We start from the raw sequence: 16,019 nt of genomic DNA, 5'->3' as shown, positions 1-16,019 counted from the left end.
TCATAATCACAATTATTATAATAAATAATGAAAATAATCAACTTAGGTTATTTTAGTAACTTGTAATAATCTATTTTGATTCCAAAACAAAATAAACAGATTAATAGTAATACAACTCATTTTGATTCCAATTTTAATAAGTAAAATAACAAAATTTATTATGATTATCAATTAACATTCTGATTCCATCCATTCCAATTAAGAATTAGTAAACGTAACATAAAAAAAATCACAAAATACAAATGAATGAACTTTAAAAAACCAAAAAAAGGAACCAAATTATGGATTAATTCTAAATCGAACCAACACTATGTATTAATCCAACATAGGAAAATTAATTTCTTTTGATTTTGTGGAAATAGCATTTTCCATTGCCCAAAAATTTTCAAATAGTTTTGGTGGCTTAAAGGCAATTTATTTGTCGGGTTAGGAGATGGGACGAGGACAAAGAGCCACTTTGGGATTGCAATTGTTAATTAAATAAGTTACTTTTACTGTACGGATGCAATAAACAGCTAATTAAAAAAGCTCCTTAGTGTTTAGTAAGCTGTGTTGTCGCAGTTGCTGTAAAATTTAAAAGTAATGTACGTGCGTTTGTTAAATTTTATTATAAATGTATTATTTTATTTTATAATAATCAAAACATACGTAAGTTTAAATTACCTTTTATTTTTTTATTATATTTAATGATGTTTAGACATAGCTTTTTAAAAAAAAAACACGTAAAATGACATAAACTGAAAAAAATAATAAATTTATTATATAAAATATGATAAAAATTCATACTAATACGTAATCTAGATAAAAAAAAAGTAATATACATTACATTAATATTAAACATGATGTAATAAACATGGAAAAAAATATAAATAGATTGAATATTAAAAACCATGTTTATGAAATTAATTTTAAAAGTTATGGTTAATTCATGTGAAATTGTTCAAAGTTCAAAAAAATTTACATAATTATATGCAAACTTTTTTTAATTTTATAATAGGAAATACAAGTAAAATATAAAAAATATGAACTTATTAGATTAAAACTTTGATACTAGAGAGAATATACATTAGTTGTAGCTGTAATTTGATTGTGGTAATAATATGATATTTAATGGCTTAATATTATGGTGTATGAAAAAATAAGATATAATTATTTTTTAAAAATATTAAGATTATAATAAAAAATTTTAAAAATGTATAATAGATTATTTAATAAGTTGTTTATAAAAAATAATTCTCTAAAAAAAAGTTACTGTCAAAATTAAAATGAGCAGTTTTTATAAAATTTATCAAATACAAATTTTATAATAAATTATAAAATAAATATTTTATTCAATTTCAATTTCCACATCAAATCGGGACTAAATTTAAATTTGGAATCAAGTTACGGTGTAACTGTGGTATTGTGCTACAGTTGCATCTAACCGTTGGATGTAGTTAGATTAGTGGAGTCCACTGACATCCAACGGTTAGTTGCACCTAAGATTCCCCTAAATTTGTATCCTATTTTCAACTTCGGTACGTGGATCCGGCCGGAGCACTGTTTGCGTCACTGAAACTGCAACAATAGATTTCATTCTCAGCAAAAGACGAATAAAATTTAAATCACAGTTTTGAGTTTTCCACCCAGAAAATTAAAATTCGCGAGAAAATGATGGTCCGGTACAAGATGTACAATTCATTTGGTTTCAAAAGTTTGGCGGCGATGCTGTTGCTTTTGATTCTCTCCAGTTCGACTTCGTACAGAGCTTCAGCTGAGACAACTATGCACACTAACAATTGGGCTGTCTTGGTTTGCACTTCTCGCTTCTGGTAACAAAATCACCTTCATTTTTATTTTATTTTATTTTATTTTATTTTCAGTTTTTATATTTTTTTCCCGATTTTGATTTAATTTTTGGAAGAATTAAAGCTTTCCCGTTTCATTATAAATTATACCCCATTTTTAACAATGTTGATGATGAACAAAACCCATGGTACAATTTCTCTTTCTTGTGATTGTAATTTCTGAGTTTCAGCTAATATTACTGCATTCTTGTTGATGAGCTTGATTCTTCAAGCTTCTATTGCTTGGATTCATAAACTTCTATTGCCACGTCAAATGGCATTGTTTTGATGGACTAAAAACCGATTCCATGTCCTTGCCAATGGAATTAATCTCTGAATTGGTTTGTTCAGGTTCAATTATCTGACATATGGCTAATACATTATCCTTGTATAGGTAAGCTATTAGCTTGTTGTTTTCGCATCGTCTTGTGAAGTAATTTGCTTTTCTCTTCCCTCCTCTTTTCATTTGTAGACTGTGCACTTTAACTTGATTTTTCAGAACAGTTAAGCGGCTAGGAATACCCGATGAGAGGATAATACTTATGCTGGCAGATGACATGGCTTGTAATGCTAGAAACAAGTATCCTGCACAAGTTTTCAATAATGAGAACCACAAACTTAATTTGTATGGAGATAATGTCGAGGTTGGTACTGTGTTCTCCAGACACTCTGCTTAGGTCTTTAGGTTTTGAAAGGGGGTGACGTCTCCTTATAAGTCTTTCAATGAACACCTTATGGAGACAGTCAATCAAGAATTTAAATTTAAGGGTGTATAATTACTGAACATGCCTTGCTTCTAGGAAATTAAAGTTTAGCAGATCCTCATTTTACTAAACTTCAATCACCCAGGTAGACTATCGTGGTTATGAAGTGACTGTTGAAAACTTTTTAAGAGTTTTGACCGGGCGTCACGAGGCTGCTGTTCCTAGATCAAAGCGTCTTTTAAGTGATGAAGGAAGCCATATTCTTCTATACATGACGGGTCATGGGGGAGATGAATTTTTAAAATTTCAGGACTCAGAAGAGCTCCAAAGTCATGATCTAGCAGATGCAGTGAAGCAAATGAAAGAAAAGCACAGGTGAGATTGTATTCTGCTTTCATGCCTATTGCCTTTAACAGTAACATTCAACCATAAGAATGAAAGTAAAAGGGTTTATAGACCTGTAGTTCTGCCATTTTGGATGGTGTATAGATGAAACATATTTATTTCTCAATGTAAAATGCCGATATGAAATGCTAATCATTTATGGTAGATTTTGGTGGCCGTTTACATTTATACATTTATGATCCTGCTTAATAATGAGCTTGTGTGTCTTATCACAAAATTAGATTCAAGGAGTTGCTGATAATGGTGGACACTTGCCAAGCTGCCACACTCTTCTCTCAGGTTAGTATGGTGTGTCTAAATGGGTTGTACTTTTCACAAATATTAGACTAGTTAGTTCTAGTGATTATTAGACTTTACTTTCCTGCAGTATTATTTTTAAACTAGAGAAACATGCACTTGGTAGTGCGAAGAAAAATCTTTAACTATGTTGCTCGGTTCGAATGGTTAAATTACGAATCACTTCATAGCTGCTCTTTTATCGGTGACTACTCATAATTAGTTAAGAATCAAATGTCATTATACTCAAGCAGTTATCTGTTTCATTGGTGGACCAACACACCTGCTCTGCCGCATGAGATCCCCAAAAGTTGTTCATGAAATGTTTACAATTGTTGTGCACCTCAGCTTTTGTGAGATGCCTCTTTGTTTAGATATCTGGTCACTATCGTCTAAGTTTTGAGTTTAGTAACAAGCTTCTGAATCAAATTTGGATCCATTGACGTGACTTTCTGAGTCTTTTAACTTAGCATACATTTAAAAAGTTGATTTACCTAACCAGTGATTTTGATGCTGAAGGAAACGCCTTTTTTAAATTGCGCAGCTTCATTCTCCAGGTGTTTTGGCAATTGGAAGTAGCATGAAAGGGGAGAACTCATATTCTCATCACTTGGACTCTGATGTAAGTGTTAAGCTGATAGAATTTTCTTGTTTACCAATCCTTTAAACATATAAGACCTAGGATACCTTGCTTTTGAAGTTTCAATCTTTTATTTTGCTTCTACAATTGCGGTTATTACATATGAACATCTCTTATTAACTTCAGGTTGGAGTATCTGTCGTGGATCGTTTCACATTTTATACCCTCGCTTTCTTTGAAAAGCTGAATATGTATGACAATGCGTCATTGAGCAGGTACAAGAAAATAGGACTTTATGCTTGTTATAAGAGTAGTATATTAGAGTCTCCGTCACATAAGCTTGAATACCAATATAAGTTTTATAACCTGATCCCAGCCAACTATCACCAGATCCAGCTGGGGCTTCCCAGAAACTAGGTATTTTCCTGGCTTGGGTACACTTTAGTCATAACCCATCAGTAAGGCTTCTTATGGGATTGTGGTGTTGAGGCTTTGAAGCCACAACTTCTGTGAAATGGAAGCACTAGCCGTCTAGTAAAACTAAATGAGTGTTTGGTAATCAAAGCTTTGAAGTTTGTTAAAGGTAAGTTAGTGAGGGTAATAATTTTTTATAAAACAACTATGGGTAAAATTAGCTTAGCTTCCAAAATGAAGCTGAAAGTGTTTTACTAAACACTTTCGCAGCTTTGCTTTGGAAGCACAGCCGCGAGACAGCAGTACCGAATGGAGCCTAAGACCCTGAGCTGGCCCAGGATTTTACCCATCCCTGTCTAGAGCACATCTGTGAATTTTCATATTTCTTCAAGGTTAGCTTCAGCATTATCTGTTTTGATGGTTGTTTTGCAGTCTTTTCACTTCTTACAATCCAACTCTGTTGATGTCAACTGCATATTACCGAACAGATCTACACCAAAGAAAATTGGAGGAGGTATGGAAGTTCTGGGCTTTTCTCCGATCCTTTTAATATTTCCATTCTAACTGCTTTGCTCTGCTCTTTTTTTTAATTCTTTATGGTTTGTTTAGGTGAAGTTTGTGCTCATTTTTCACATGCACAAGCTGCATACATCTTATGCTCATGTTTAATTATGCATAGATGTTGTTTCGTCAAACCCATTCAGCTCAGTGTTTGCTTGGCTGAATGATGTGGAGGGGCTATAGGTCTATGTTAAACTTATTTATAGATAATTGAGAATGTTTACCACTGCCATGATAAATATTACTAATTTCGAAGCAAACTATGACCACTTTTTGAGGTGAATCACCTCTATGTTTTACATTTATTGATTAGTATTGAAGTAGATGCTACATTTTTATTCAAAATTTTTGTTGGGGATGAAATAACTTCTGAGTTTTGACTAAGCATTTGCCCTTCTTTCTATCTTTCTTTGTGTAGGTACCTGTGACAAACTTCTTCGGCTCCGTCATGGAAACAATACATACTGACTCTGCCTACAGAACCACTCTTTCAAGGAAAACTTCTGAAACAAAAATGCCTTTGCAACAATCAGTCGAGCATGATGAGAGTAGACAATTGATAAATTCAAACGTCCAGGATCAAACCAGTGACACAAAAATTGAGGTGACTTTGCATGTTCCCTTTAAAAGCCAATTATTTACCTTTGTCATGTACAATTGTATTAACAAGAGGAACACAATTGTAGGATAAACAGTGCCCTTTTACACAGAGGTGGAATGCCTTTCAGGACAATTTGGAAAAAATTGAACGTATTGATTCCTTGGTGAACTATGGCTTGATAATAATGTTTCCTTTATTGTTGATTTCCACATGGTTATCGCGGTAAAGGTTGAACCAAATTTCTCACTCTGATTTCTTCCATGTTAACCTGTACATGTATGATGTATCTGCATTCAGGATGATGCCTCAGCTTAGTCATGATCACTTGTGTGCGGAACTTTCCCTGTTATATTCTTTTTCACACTCTGTCATCCAGTGATGAACCATATTAGTTTGTAATCAGACAGGCCGAAACAAAGGAAGATTCTCCCCGTAATTTTGACTGAAAATTTGTTTGACTGCCATGACTATATTTGGCACTCGTATCTTGGTTAGCTGTTGATGTGTACATTTTTATTTTCTTTACTGAGCTTTGCATTCCGTCAGAGTTGAATGGTTATCCATGTCTGGGATTCACTGTCTCAATGTGTGGCATCTTTGCAACTGGGGCCGATGTCAAATTAATGGATTGATAATTCACCATGGAATTGAAACTTTCGTAACTCTGAAAGTTTTGCGTTTGCTTGGGACCAAAATTCAAGAGCTTGGGAGATAAGTCATATTGGACATAGAATGTTATCGTATATAAACAAATTAATATAAATAATGTAGTATTATTTAAATAGGAATAATTCATTGAGTAACTTCGCCAACTATATTAAGGGTGCGTTTGGAATTTTGAAGTTGGGCAGCTGGAGTTTTTAAGTTACAGCACTAAAGTATTTATTAATTGTTGTATCTTAAAAGTTATGTTAATATGATTTTTTAATTGTATAATGAAAAATTTATTAATCTTTAATAATTTTATTAAAATTATTATTTAAAATTTATATTTATTATATATTACTAATTTTTGTTTTATAATTATAGTTTTTTTCCACAGCAGCTGTAACTTAAAAGTTACAGTACTTCAATCTCAAATACACTCTAATTACATTCAATGCATAATTTTATGACACCATATGAATGATTTCATATGTTTAAAACCATAGGCTAAAGGAATAACATCATGGACAGTATCATTTAGCATAACGTGTGTAATGCGTTAAAGAGTCAAATCAAGACGATGAAAATGAACCCATCTTTAAATATTTTAATTGTTCGTTTTTTTTTATTGAGTTTAGTGGGTAGGGCCGGGTTATTTACAAATAATTCAATAAACAATTTCGCCAATTATTTAGTGAGCACAATTACACACGAAACACAATTTTATAGTACTTTATGAATAATACTCAAACAGTGAATAAACCAAATAACATTTTCAACAGGGTCACTCAGCATATTATGTGTGCAACATGCTAAAAAAAAATCAGTTAACACATAAAGAATGAACTTGTTATTTTTATTATTTTTATTGATTGCTTTCTCTTTAAGTCACATTTGAGTTTAGTGGGTTGGGTGGGTTGGGTTGGGTTTGGTTTAAAGCTTTAGGCTAGAATAGAGCATGTACATTGTGGAGAGTTTCATTTGGGGTTAATTAAAATTAAATTAACAATTAAGGTGTGCAATGAAATTAACCCATCTAATTTTCTGTGATTTTTCCTCTCTTTTTCTCTTCTTTTTTATTTTTCATTGTCTGAACAGAATCAGTGATACCATCAGCAACAAGAAGAGCACAGGAAGAAGATTAGAGAGCAGATGATGATGCGATACAAAGAGGTAACACTAATGTATGCATAATGCAGCTGATCCACTTGATGATAATCACCATATCTGCTGAAATCTTCAACCCCCCACTTAATCTTTTTGCCGGAAAAAGAAGCCAAAAAGGAAGCTTTCAGGAAGTACTTAGATTCTAGTGGCGTTCTTGATGCTCTGAAGTAAGTGTTAAGCTGATAGAATTTTCTTGTTTACCAATCCTTTAAACATATAAGACCTAGGATACCTTGCTTTTGAAGTTTCAATCTTTTATTTTGCTTCTACAATTGCGGTTATTACATATGAACATCTCTTATTAACTTCAGGTTGGAGTATCTGTCGTGGATCGTTTCACATTTTATACCCTTGCTTTTTTTGAAAAGCTGAATATGTATGACAATGCGTCATTGAGCAGGTACACGAAAGTAGGACTTTGTGCTTGTTATAAGAGTAGAGTCTTAGAGTCTCTGACACATAAGCTTGTATACCAATATAAGTTTTATAACCCACCAGTAAGGCTTCTTATGGGATTGTGGTGTTGAGGCTTTGAAGCCGCGACTTCTGTGAAATGGGAGCACTAGCTATCTAGTGAAACTAAATGAGTGTTTGGTAATCAAAGCTTTGAAGTTTGTTAAAAGGAAGTTAGTGAGGGTAATAATTTTTCATAGAACAACTATGGGTAGAATTAGCTTAGCTTCCAAAATGAAGCTGAAAGTGTTTTACTAAACACTTTGGTAGCTTTGCTTTGGAAGCACACCCACAATACAGCAGTACCGAATGGAGCCTAAGACCCAGAGCTGGCCCGGGATTTTGCCCATCCCTGTCTATGGCACATCTGTGAATTTCCATATTTCTTCAAGGTCAGCTTCAGCATTATCTGTTTTCATGGTTGTTTTGCAGTCTTTTCACTTCTTACAATCCAACTCTGTTGATGTCAACTACATATTACCGAACAGATCTATACCAAAGAAAATTGGAGGAGGTATGGAAGTTCTGGGCTTTTCTCCGATCCTTTTATTTCTATTCTACATTTCCATTCTAACTGGTTCACTCTGATCTTTTTTTTTTTTTTTTTATTCTTTACGGCTGTTTAGGTGAAGTTTATGCTCATTTTTCAATGCACAAGCTGCGTACATCTTATGCTTATTTTTAATTATACATAGATGTTGTTTCGTTAAACCTCTTCAGCTTAGTGGTTGCTTGGCTGAATGATGTGAATGGGCCTTTGGTCTATGTTAAACTTAATTATGGATAATTGAGGATGGTTTACCACTGTCATAATAAATATTACTAATTTCGAAGCAAACTATGATCACTTTTTGAGGTGAATCACCTGTATGCTTTACATTTGTTGATTAGTATTGAAGCTGATGCTACCTTTTTATTCAAAATTTTTGTTGGGGTTGAAATAACTTCTGAGTTTTGACTAAGAATTTGCCCTTGTTTCTCTCTTTCTCTGTATAGGTACCTGTGACAAACTTCTTTGGCTCAGTCATGGAAACAGTACATACTGACTCTGCCTACAGAACCACTCGTTCAAGGAAAACCTCTGAAACAAAAATGCCTTTGCAACAATCAGTCAAGCATGATGAGAGAAGACAATTGATAAATTCAAATGTCCAGGATCAAACCAGTGACACAAAAATTGAGGTGACTTTGCATGTTCCCTTTAAAAGCCAATGATTTACCTTTGTCATGTACAATTGTATTAACAAGAGGAACACAATTGCAGGATAAACAGTGCCCTTTTACACGTAAGTGGAATGCTTTTCAGGACAAGTTGGAAAAAATTGAACATATTGATTCCTTGGTGAACTATGGTTTCATAATAATGTTTCCTTTATTGTTGATTTCCACATGGTTATTACTAACTTTTGTTTCATAATTACAATTTTTTTCCACAACAGCTGTAGCTTAAATAAAAGTTACGGCACTTCAATCTCAATCGCACCCTAATTACATGTGACGCATAATTTTATGACACCATATGAATGATTTCATATGTTTAAAACCGTAGGCTAAACAAGTAACATCGTGGATAGTATCATTTAGTATAACGCGTGTAATGCGTTGAAGAGTCAAAACCAGACAACGAAAATGAACCCATCTTTTAAATATTTTAATTGTTGTTTTCTTTTTATTGAGTTTAGTGGGTAGGGTCGGGTTATTTACAAATGATTCAATGAACGATTTCGCTAATTATATAGTGAGCACAATTGCACAGGAGACACAATTTTATCGTACTTTATGAATAGTATTTAAACAGTGAATAAACCAAATAACATTTTCAACAGGGTCACTCAGCAGATCATGTGTGCAACGTGCTAAAGAACCTTATTTTTATTATTTTTGTTGATTGCTTTCTCTTTAAGTCACGTGTTAGTTTAGTGGGTTGGGTTGGGTTTAAAACTTTAGGCTAGAATAGAGTAGGTCCGTTGTGCAGAGTTTCATTTGGGGTTAATTAAAATTAAATTAACAATTAAGGGGTGCAATGAAATTAACCCTTCTAATTTTCTGTGATTTTTCCTCTTTTCTTTTCTTTTTGATTTTTCATTGTCTGAACAGAATCAGTGATACCATCAGCAACAAGAAGTGCACAAGAAGAAGATTAGAGAGCAGATGATGATGCAATACAAAGAGGTAACACTAATGTATGCATAATGCAGCTGATCCACTTTATGATAATCACCATATCTGCTGAAATCTTCAACCCCCCACTTAATCTTTTTGCCGGAAAAAGAAGCCAAAAAGGAAGCTTTCAGGAAGTACTTAGATTCTAGTGGCGTTCTTGATGCTCTCACCAAAGGTTTCCATTCCTCTCTTTCATCTTCTCTTTTTTCGTTTTCTTTTTTTATTTTTATTTTTATTTCAACTGAATTTTAATTTCTGTTTCATTTTGTTGTTGTTGTTGTTGCTTCCAGTTCTTGTTGCATTATATGAGCAAAATGACAAGCCTTCTTCTGCTCTTGAGTAAGTTCATGTAATTCTTTTCTTCTTTCAAATGGGATCATTTAATTGGCTGAAAAATTGGGTTTTTCTATTTTGTTTATTTATTTTGGTGGGCAGGTTTTTTCAACAGGAATTAGGAGCTCCTAGTGTCTCTGAATATGAGAAGCTGCAAGCTGAAATGTAAGATTTGCAATTGAAATATAATGAGCTTTTGGCTGCACATCAAGAAAATTGCAAAGAGGTGATTTTTAATTTTTGGATATGTTGATATGAAGAGAACTTCATCTATTAAATCAAATGTGTGGTATTTTTCGGTTCACTGCTGTTGGGGGAATGAAACTAAATACCCATTTGCTGCATTGTATATGTGCCATTTGATTAAAGATCAAAAGAAAGTTAAATAAAACATGAGCTTCAAATAGTTATTTTTTTCATTTCCGCTTTTCCTCTGTACTGATTTGCATAATATAGACATATGAGACCAAGATCTGAGTCTAATTTTTTGGGAATAGGTTGAGCTTTCTAATAGATTGCTTAAATGTAGTTTGAGCTCATTTCATTGCTGCTGCTTATCAGGCTTTAGCTGTTTTAAACACATCATCTTTCCTGTAAAAGAAGTGCTATTGTCCTAGTGTGGGCTGTTTATTCATTTTTCCTATTTGATTGTGATTTTGAAGATCGTTTCCTCCTCGATCACCTTATGATTCTTAGCTATTTGTCAGTAACATTTGTAGTTTTAGTTGTTGGCTTCCTGCCTAACAAAAAAACATTGATCTATGTTTCCTACATATTTGTTGATCATGTGACAAAAGGATAGATTTAGCAGATTCTTCTGGTTTTAGTAATCTTGCACGACAAATATAATGACATACTCTAGTCATTGTTGGAAAACTTCCAACCGGTAGAGGAAATCCATAACAGAGTCCGCATCTTTGGAGCTCCAAAACTGTTTTTCCTTTTTAATGTAATTCGCCAAATTACTTTGGTCATCCGTTTTTTTTTTCCTTCCTTTCTCCATTTTAGATGTATTGTATCAATTATCCTTTGGCATGGCCTGGGACAGCAAAAAATGGTTTTATTCAAACACTTCATTATAATAAATTCATGCTGGATAACGTCCGAAGTCAATGCTTAGATGTCTGCCTCAACTTGATGTGAGAATACACACGGTGTGTGCAAGGTGTCAATACGACAAGGCTCACCAACTCCCATATGAGGAGTCAAAGTTCAGATCAAAAAAACTATTACAGTTGGTACATTATGACATGTTTGGGCATGTCAAGCAATCTTCTATTAGCGGCATGCGATACATGATCACATTTATCGATGACTTCTCCATATATGTTTGGGTCCTCTTTATAAAAAAAAAAATCTGATATTTTTTCAAAGTTTAAGGAATTCAAAAACATAGTCAAAGGAGAAGTAAGAAAGAAGCTTTACTACTTGTGAATAGACAGTGGATGAGAGTAAACATCACATGAGTTCTCCCAGTATCTTTGAGATTATAAGATATGCCATTAGTTCACTTGTGCCAATATACCACAATAGAATAGAGTAGCAGAATGAAAAAGCAGCATCTAAGGGAGATCTATCGGAATATGATACATGCGAAAAATGTACCAGGAAGTTTTTGGGCCAAAGCTATAAAGACGATAGCTCATGTGATCAACAAGCTTCCTTAACCAAAACTAGGGTTCGCATCACCTTATGAGAAGCTGTGGAATGTAAAGCCTTTACCTTTGTGTGCTATGTCTTAGTACCAAGCCATTTACGAAGCAAATTTGACAAGAAGTCGATCATTGTATCTTTGTCGAGTATGAATGTCGGAGGAAAGAATGGAGGTGTTGTGATCCTACTAGTGGACGGTGCTACACAAAACGAAATGTGGTGTTTGACGAAGCATCTTCATGATAGTCTTTAGAAAAAGAAGAGATACTAGATTCAAAAGAAATTGAAGACCAAATAAAGGAACGAATTATTGAAATTCACCCGAGTGAAGAAGAATTTGAAGATTTTGATAATCGAAGGGATGATAATATTGAGCATGATAAGGCGCAAAGTCCTTGAAAGACAAGTGTTCACCAGAGCTCTATTGTAGATGAAGAACCAAATAAAATAGAACCAAGAACTTCTAAATTTTAACTTAAAAGATCCAAAAGAATGAGAAAGGTAAATCTTAGGTACATTAATGTAGTAGTTGCAGAAGAAGAAAAAAGTAAAAGAACCCGAGACATTTGAATAAGTAGCAGAGAATTCTCATTGGATGAAGGCGATAAAGGAAGAAATCACCTTATTGAAGCATAATCAAACTTGGGATCTGGTCCGAAACTAAATGATATAAAATATCTTGCAAATGGGTGTGCAAGATTAAAAATTGCCCAGATGGTTCAGTTGAAAGACACAAAGTTCGGTTGGTAGCTTGAGGATTCTCACAACAATACGGGCTAGACTATGATAAAACATTTAGTCTGATGGTAAAGCTCACAACATCAAGAGTTCTACATGTACTCGCAGCCAGCAAAGAAAGGAAATTATGACAGATAGATGTAAAAAATGTCTTCCTACACAGAATTGGATCGAGAGATCTACATGAACTAACTAAGAGGGTTTGAGAATCAAGCTCATCCGAAGTATGTATGCAAGCTAAGAAATGCATTATACGGTTGTACCAAGGGCATAGTATGGTAAGATTGTCGAATTTCTAACTTAGAGTGGCAATAGCACATGTAGACTCTAGCTTGTTCGTCAAAGCTAGTGAAGGAAAGTTAACAACTATACTGGGGTACGGGGATGATTTGATTATTTCTGGTGACGCTGGAGAAGAGATTCGGCGAGCAAAGGGAGAACTAATCAGTTCATTTCTAGATGAAAAAACTTGGCTAGCTTAAGCACTTTTCTAGTATGGAGGTTGATCGAATAGAAGAGGGGATATTGTTTTGCCAACAAAAATATGCCAAAAACTTGTTGAAGAAGTTTGGAATGTTAGAATGCAAGCCAATCTCAACTATAATGGAAGTCAATGTAAAATTTTGCACACATGAAGGCAAATATTTACAAGATGAAACGATGTATCAACAATTCATAAAAAGTTTAATCTACTTAACGTTGACTCGATCAGACATTTCATATGCAATAGGTGTAATAAGCTTATACATGCAAAATCCAAAGAAGCTTTATTTGGAAATGGTTTGACAAATACTAAAATATGTGAAAAATACAATCAACTTTGGTATATTGTAAAAGAAAGTGAAAGTTACAAGAAGTGAAAGTTACAAGCTGACTTGCTATTATGATGCTGACTACGCCGGAGATCATGATACAAGAAGATCAACTACTGAATATGTTTTTAAAATTGGGTCTGGAACAGTTTCTTAGTGTAGTAAAAGACAACCAACTATATCATTATCACCACATAAGTGGAGTATAGAGTAGCAGTGATGACAGTTCAAGAAAGCACTTAGCTGACGCAGTTGATGAAGGAGCTACACCAACCAGTAGATTACGCAGTATCATTGTTTTGTGATAACCAATCGACTATCAGCTTAACGGAGAACTAAGCTTGTGGAGGTGCACTATCACTTCATCAGGGAAAAGGTCTTGTAAGATGAAGTTGAAATGTTATACATCAAGATGGATGATCAAGTTGCAGATTTGTTTACAAAAAGTCTTAGTATCGAAAAGTTTCAAGAGTTCCAGCAACAGCTAAATATGGATCAAAAGATGAAAGTTGGTGTTGGGTCATGATCTAATCCAATTATACTTAGCCAAGCCCAATTTCAAAGTTTAATCCATGGAAGTTTCAAGAATTGTGTAGAAAATGAGAGATGACTCTAATTTAAAAAATATCTAATAGAAATAAAAATATCTAAATCTAGAATGTTCTTGAATATTTGGTGATATTTGTAAAATGAGGTTATTAAATTTTTGTAATTTGATATTTGTGTGGTTTATATTAGTTTTAAGTTACTACAAATATCCTTAAAGCTCTTTGTTATAGGCATCAAGTAAAGAGTGAAGAATTAGTAGAGAGAAAGACGAGTGAAGATAAAGTCCTTCAGTTTAACAAATTCTTCTATTGTCCAAATAATTTTAATATTGAGCAATTTAGTCCTCTTCTGTTTTCAACATACAATGTAGTAATAATACACAAGTCACAGGTCTTATGAATATAAAACGAAGCACTTGCTAATTAATTCCACTAATACATCTTTGATTGGTCATTGGTAAAATCCCTTAGTGATATTAATATATAGGATAAGGCTATTAGAACCCATTAAAATACTCTTTCAACACATTCTCTCAATAAACCTCTCTTACATATGAAATTTTTACTTTATAAACCCACCTCATTGCGAATATACCTTTACTAAATTACTTTCAAATGTTTTATCCTTAGAAATACAGAATCACCTATTGGGAAAGTACGTTAAGGCTATGAAAGTATATTTGAATCATACACAACAATAAATTAAAATATCAATGGCTTACCCATCTCGCATGGTTTGTTTTCTTGATGATTGATTATATGACTTTTATTTTTAATTTATTGCCTAATCCTTGTCAAGATTCATAACATGTAATGAATTCAATCGAACACATTTTCTAATTAGTTTAATGGAACTCATTGCATGATTGCATCATAAATGTAAGAAAAGCCAAAAAAAATTCAGATTTTATTTTCTCTTTGCTCCTTAATTGATTTTAAAAATAAATATATCTCTAGTTGAGAAACATATTTGAGTTGAAAGGGGATTGAATCCAAGAGGTAGAAGTTTGCTAACCAACAATGTCACACATTAAAAGAAAATATAGCTATAAAAGTGTACTCGAAAGAGTATAGGTGAAAAGAAAATGAAACGAAATTAAAACATTGCTCTCTGCTACTCTTTTTGTAGAAAAAATCAATTTAAGTTAATTGGATTCATAGATAGATGTCGGAGAGGATAGGCTAATTTCATTAAGATATAATAGTAATTTAACTCGTGGACATTTCGTAATTATTTTTTTTATGGAAAAGTGGGTGTATAATGTACTATGGTGGGTTTAAATAGCCCAACCCTAATTTATATTCATTAAAGTAAAACACAATAATCAAATGCGTACTTGGAACTGAATAGAATTTGCATATAATACATGGGTTGTAATATGATATCCCTTTTACATGTTGGTCAAATTTATTTTTAATCTATAAATTCTTATCAAAACACAAGCAAGCAAAAACTCTTAAGCAAGATAATTCTGGTGGTACATCAAAAATCATTTCATGTGGGGATTTTCCATATAGTACATCACTTGGCAATAGGGATAGTAGGAAAACCCAACCCAAGTCGAGCCTACGTGTCCTGGGTTGAGCTTGGCATATGTGAGAAATGGGTTTCAAAGGTAATATATGTTTCAGTTCAGTTATACAAAGGTCCTAATATATATAAAATACAATCAATCTCACTTAAAAGTTTATTTATGCAATTTATGATATCCATTTAAATGTACCTATTTAGTTGTGTTGTTTATTAGAGTTACACCATATATAAATCTTATAATTGCAAGTTATTTATACAATTTGTGTTAGATAATCTATTAGATATCATATCTTACATGCTCATTGGTAATAAATTTTGAAACATTATTTTCAAAAAATTATGATATTCATTTAAATGTACATATTTAGTTGTGTTGTTTATTAGAATTAGACCATATATAAATCTTATAATTGCAAGTTATTTAAAAAATATGATTGAAAAGTGATTTTTAAATAAAAATATTATTCAAGTGCAATTGTTTCAAATTATAAGAGTGGTTATAAAAATTTTACAAAAATGACCACACTTTCTTAACCGTTTAAAACAATTATTAATTAAGCTATCTTTTACTTTAACACAAATATTGCATTAGAGTAATTAAATCTA

At 32.8% G+C, this 16,019-nt stretch overlaps 1 protein-coding gene and 2 pseudogenes across 1 annotated transcript; all 3 read left to right on the top strand.

Annotated features, from left to right (window-relative positions):
• Window positions 1–1,508: 1,508 nt before the first annotated feature.
• LOC18046828 lies at window positions 1,509–5,849 on the top strand (annotated as a pseudogene).
• Window positions 5,850–7,164: 1,315 nt separating this feature from the next.
• LOC112099917 lies at window positions 7,165–13,540 on the top strand (annotated as a pseudogene).
• Window positions 7,334–9,049, top strand: LOC112100142. The gene is made up of 4 exons (XM_024188549.1): window positions 7,334–7,579; window positions 8,065–8,146; window positions 8,629–8,814; window positions 8,897–9,049. The coding sequence occupies exons 1-4, from the start codon at window positions 7,554–7,556 to the stop codon at window positions 9,047–9,049; spliced, it is 447 nt and encodes a 148-aa protein (XP_024044317.1). The 5' UTR covers window positions 7,334–7,553.
• Window positions 13,541–16,019: the final 2,479 nt, after the last annotated feature.

Source organism: Citrus clementina, unplaced genomic scaffold (assembly GCF_000493195.1).
Source record: "Citrus clementina cultivar Clemenules unplaced genomic scaffold, Citrus_clementina_v1.0 scaffold_3, whole genome shotgun sequence".
NCBI classification, from domain to species: Eukaryota; Viridiplantae; Streptophyta; class Magnoliopsida; order Sapindales; family Rutaceae; genus Citrus; species Citrus x clementina.
This window is presented reverse-complemented; position numbering and strand designations above follow the sequence as displayed.

Coding starts and splice junctions, on each gene's coding strand:
- LOC112100142 (XM_024188549.1), top strand. CDS start 7,554: ATGTATGACAATGCGTCATTGAGCAG. Junction 7,580..8,064: donor GACAATGCGTCATTGAGCAG/GTACACGAAAGT, acceptor GTTGTTTTGCAG/TCTTTTCACTTCTTACAATC. Junction 8,815..8,896: donor CCAGTGACACAAAAATTGAG/GTGACTTTGCAT, acceptor ACACAATTGCAG/GATAAACAGTGCCCTTTTAC.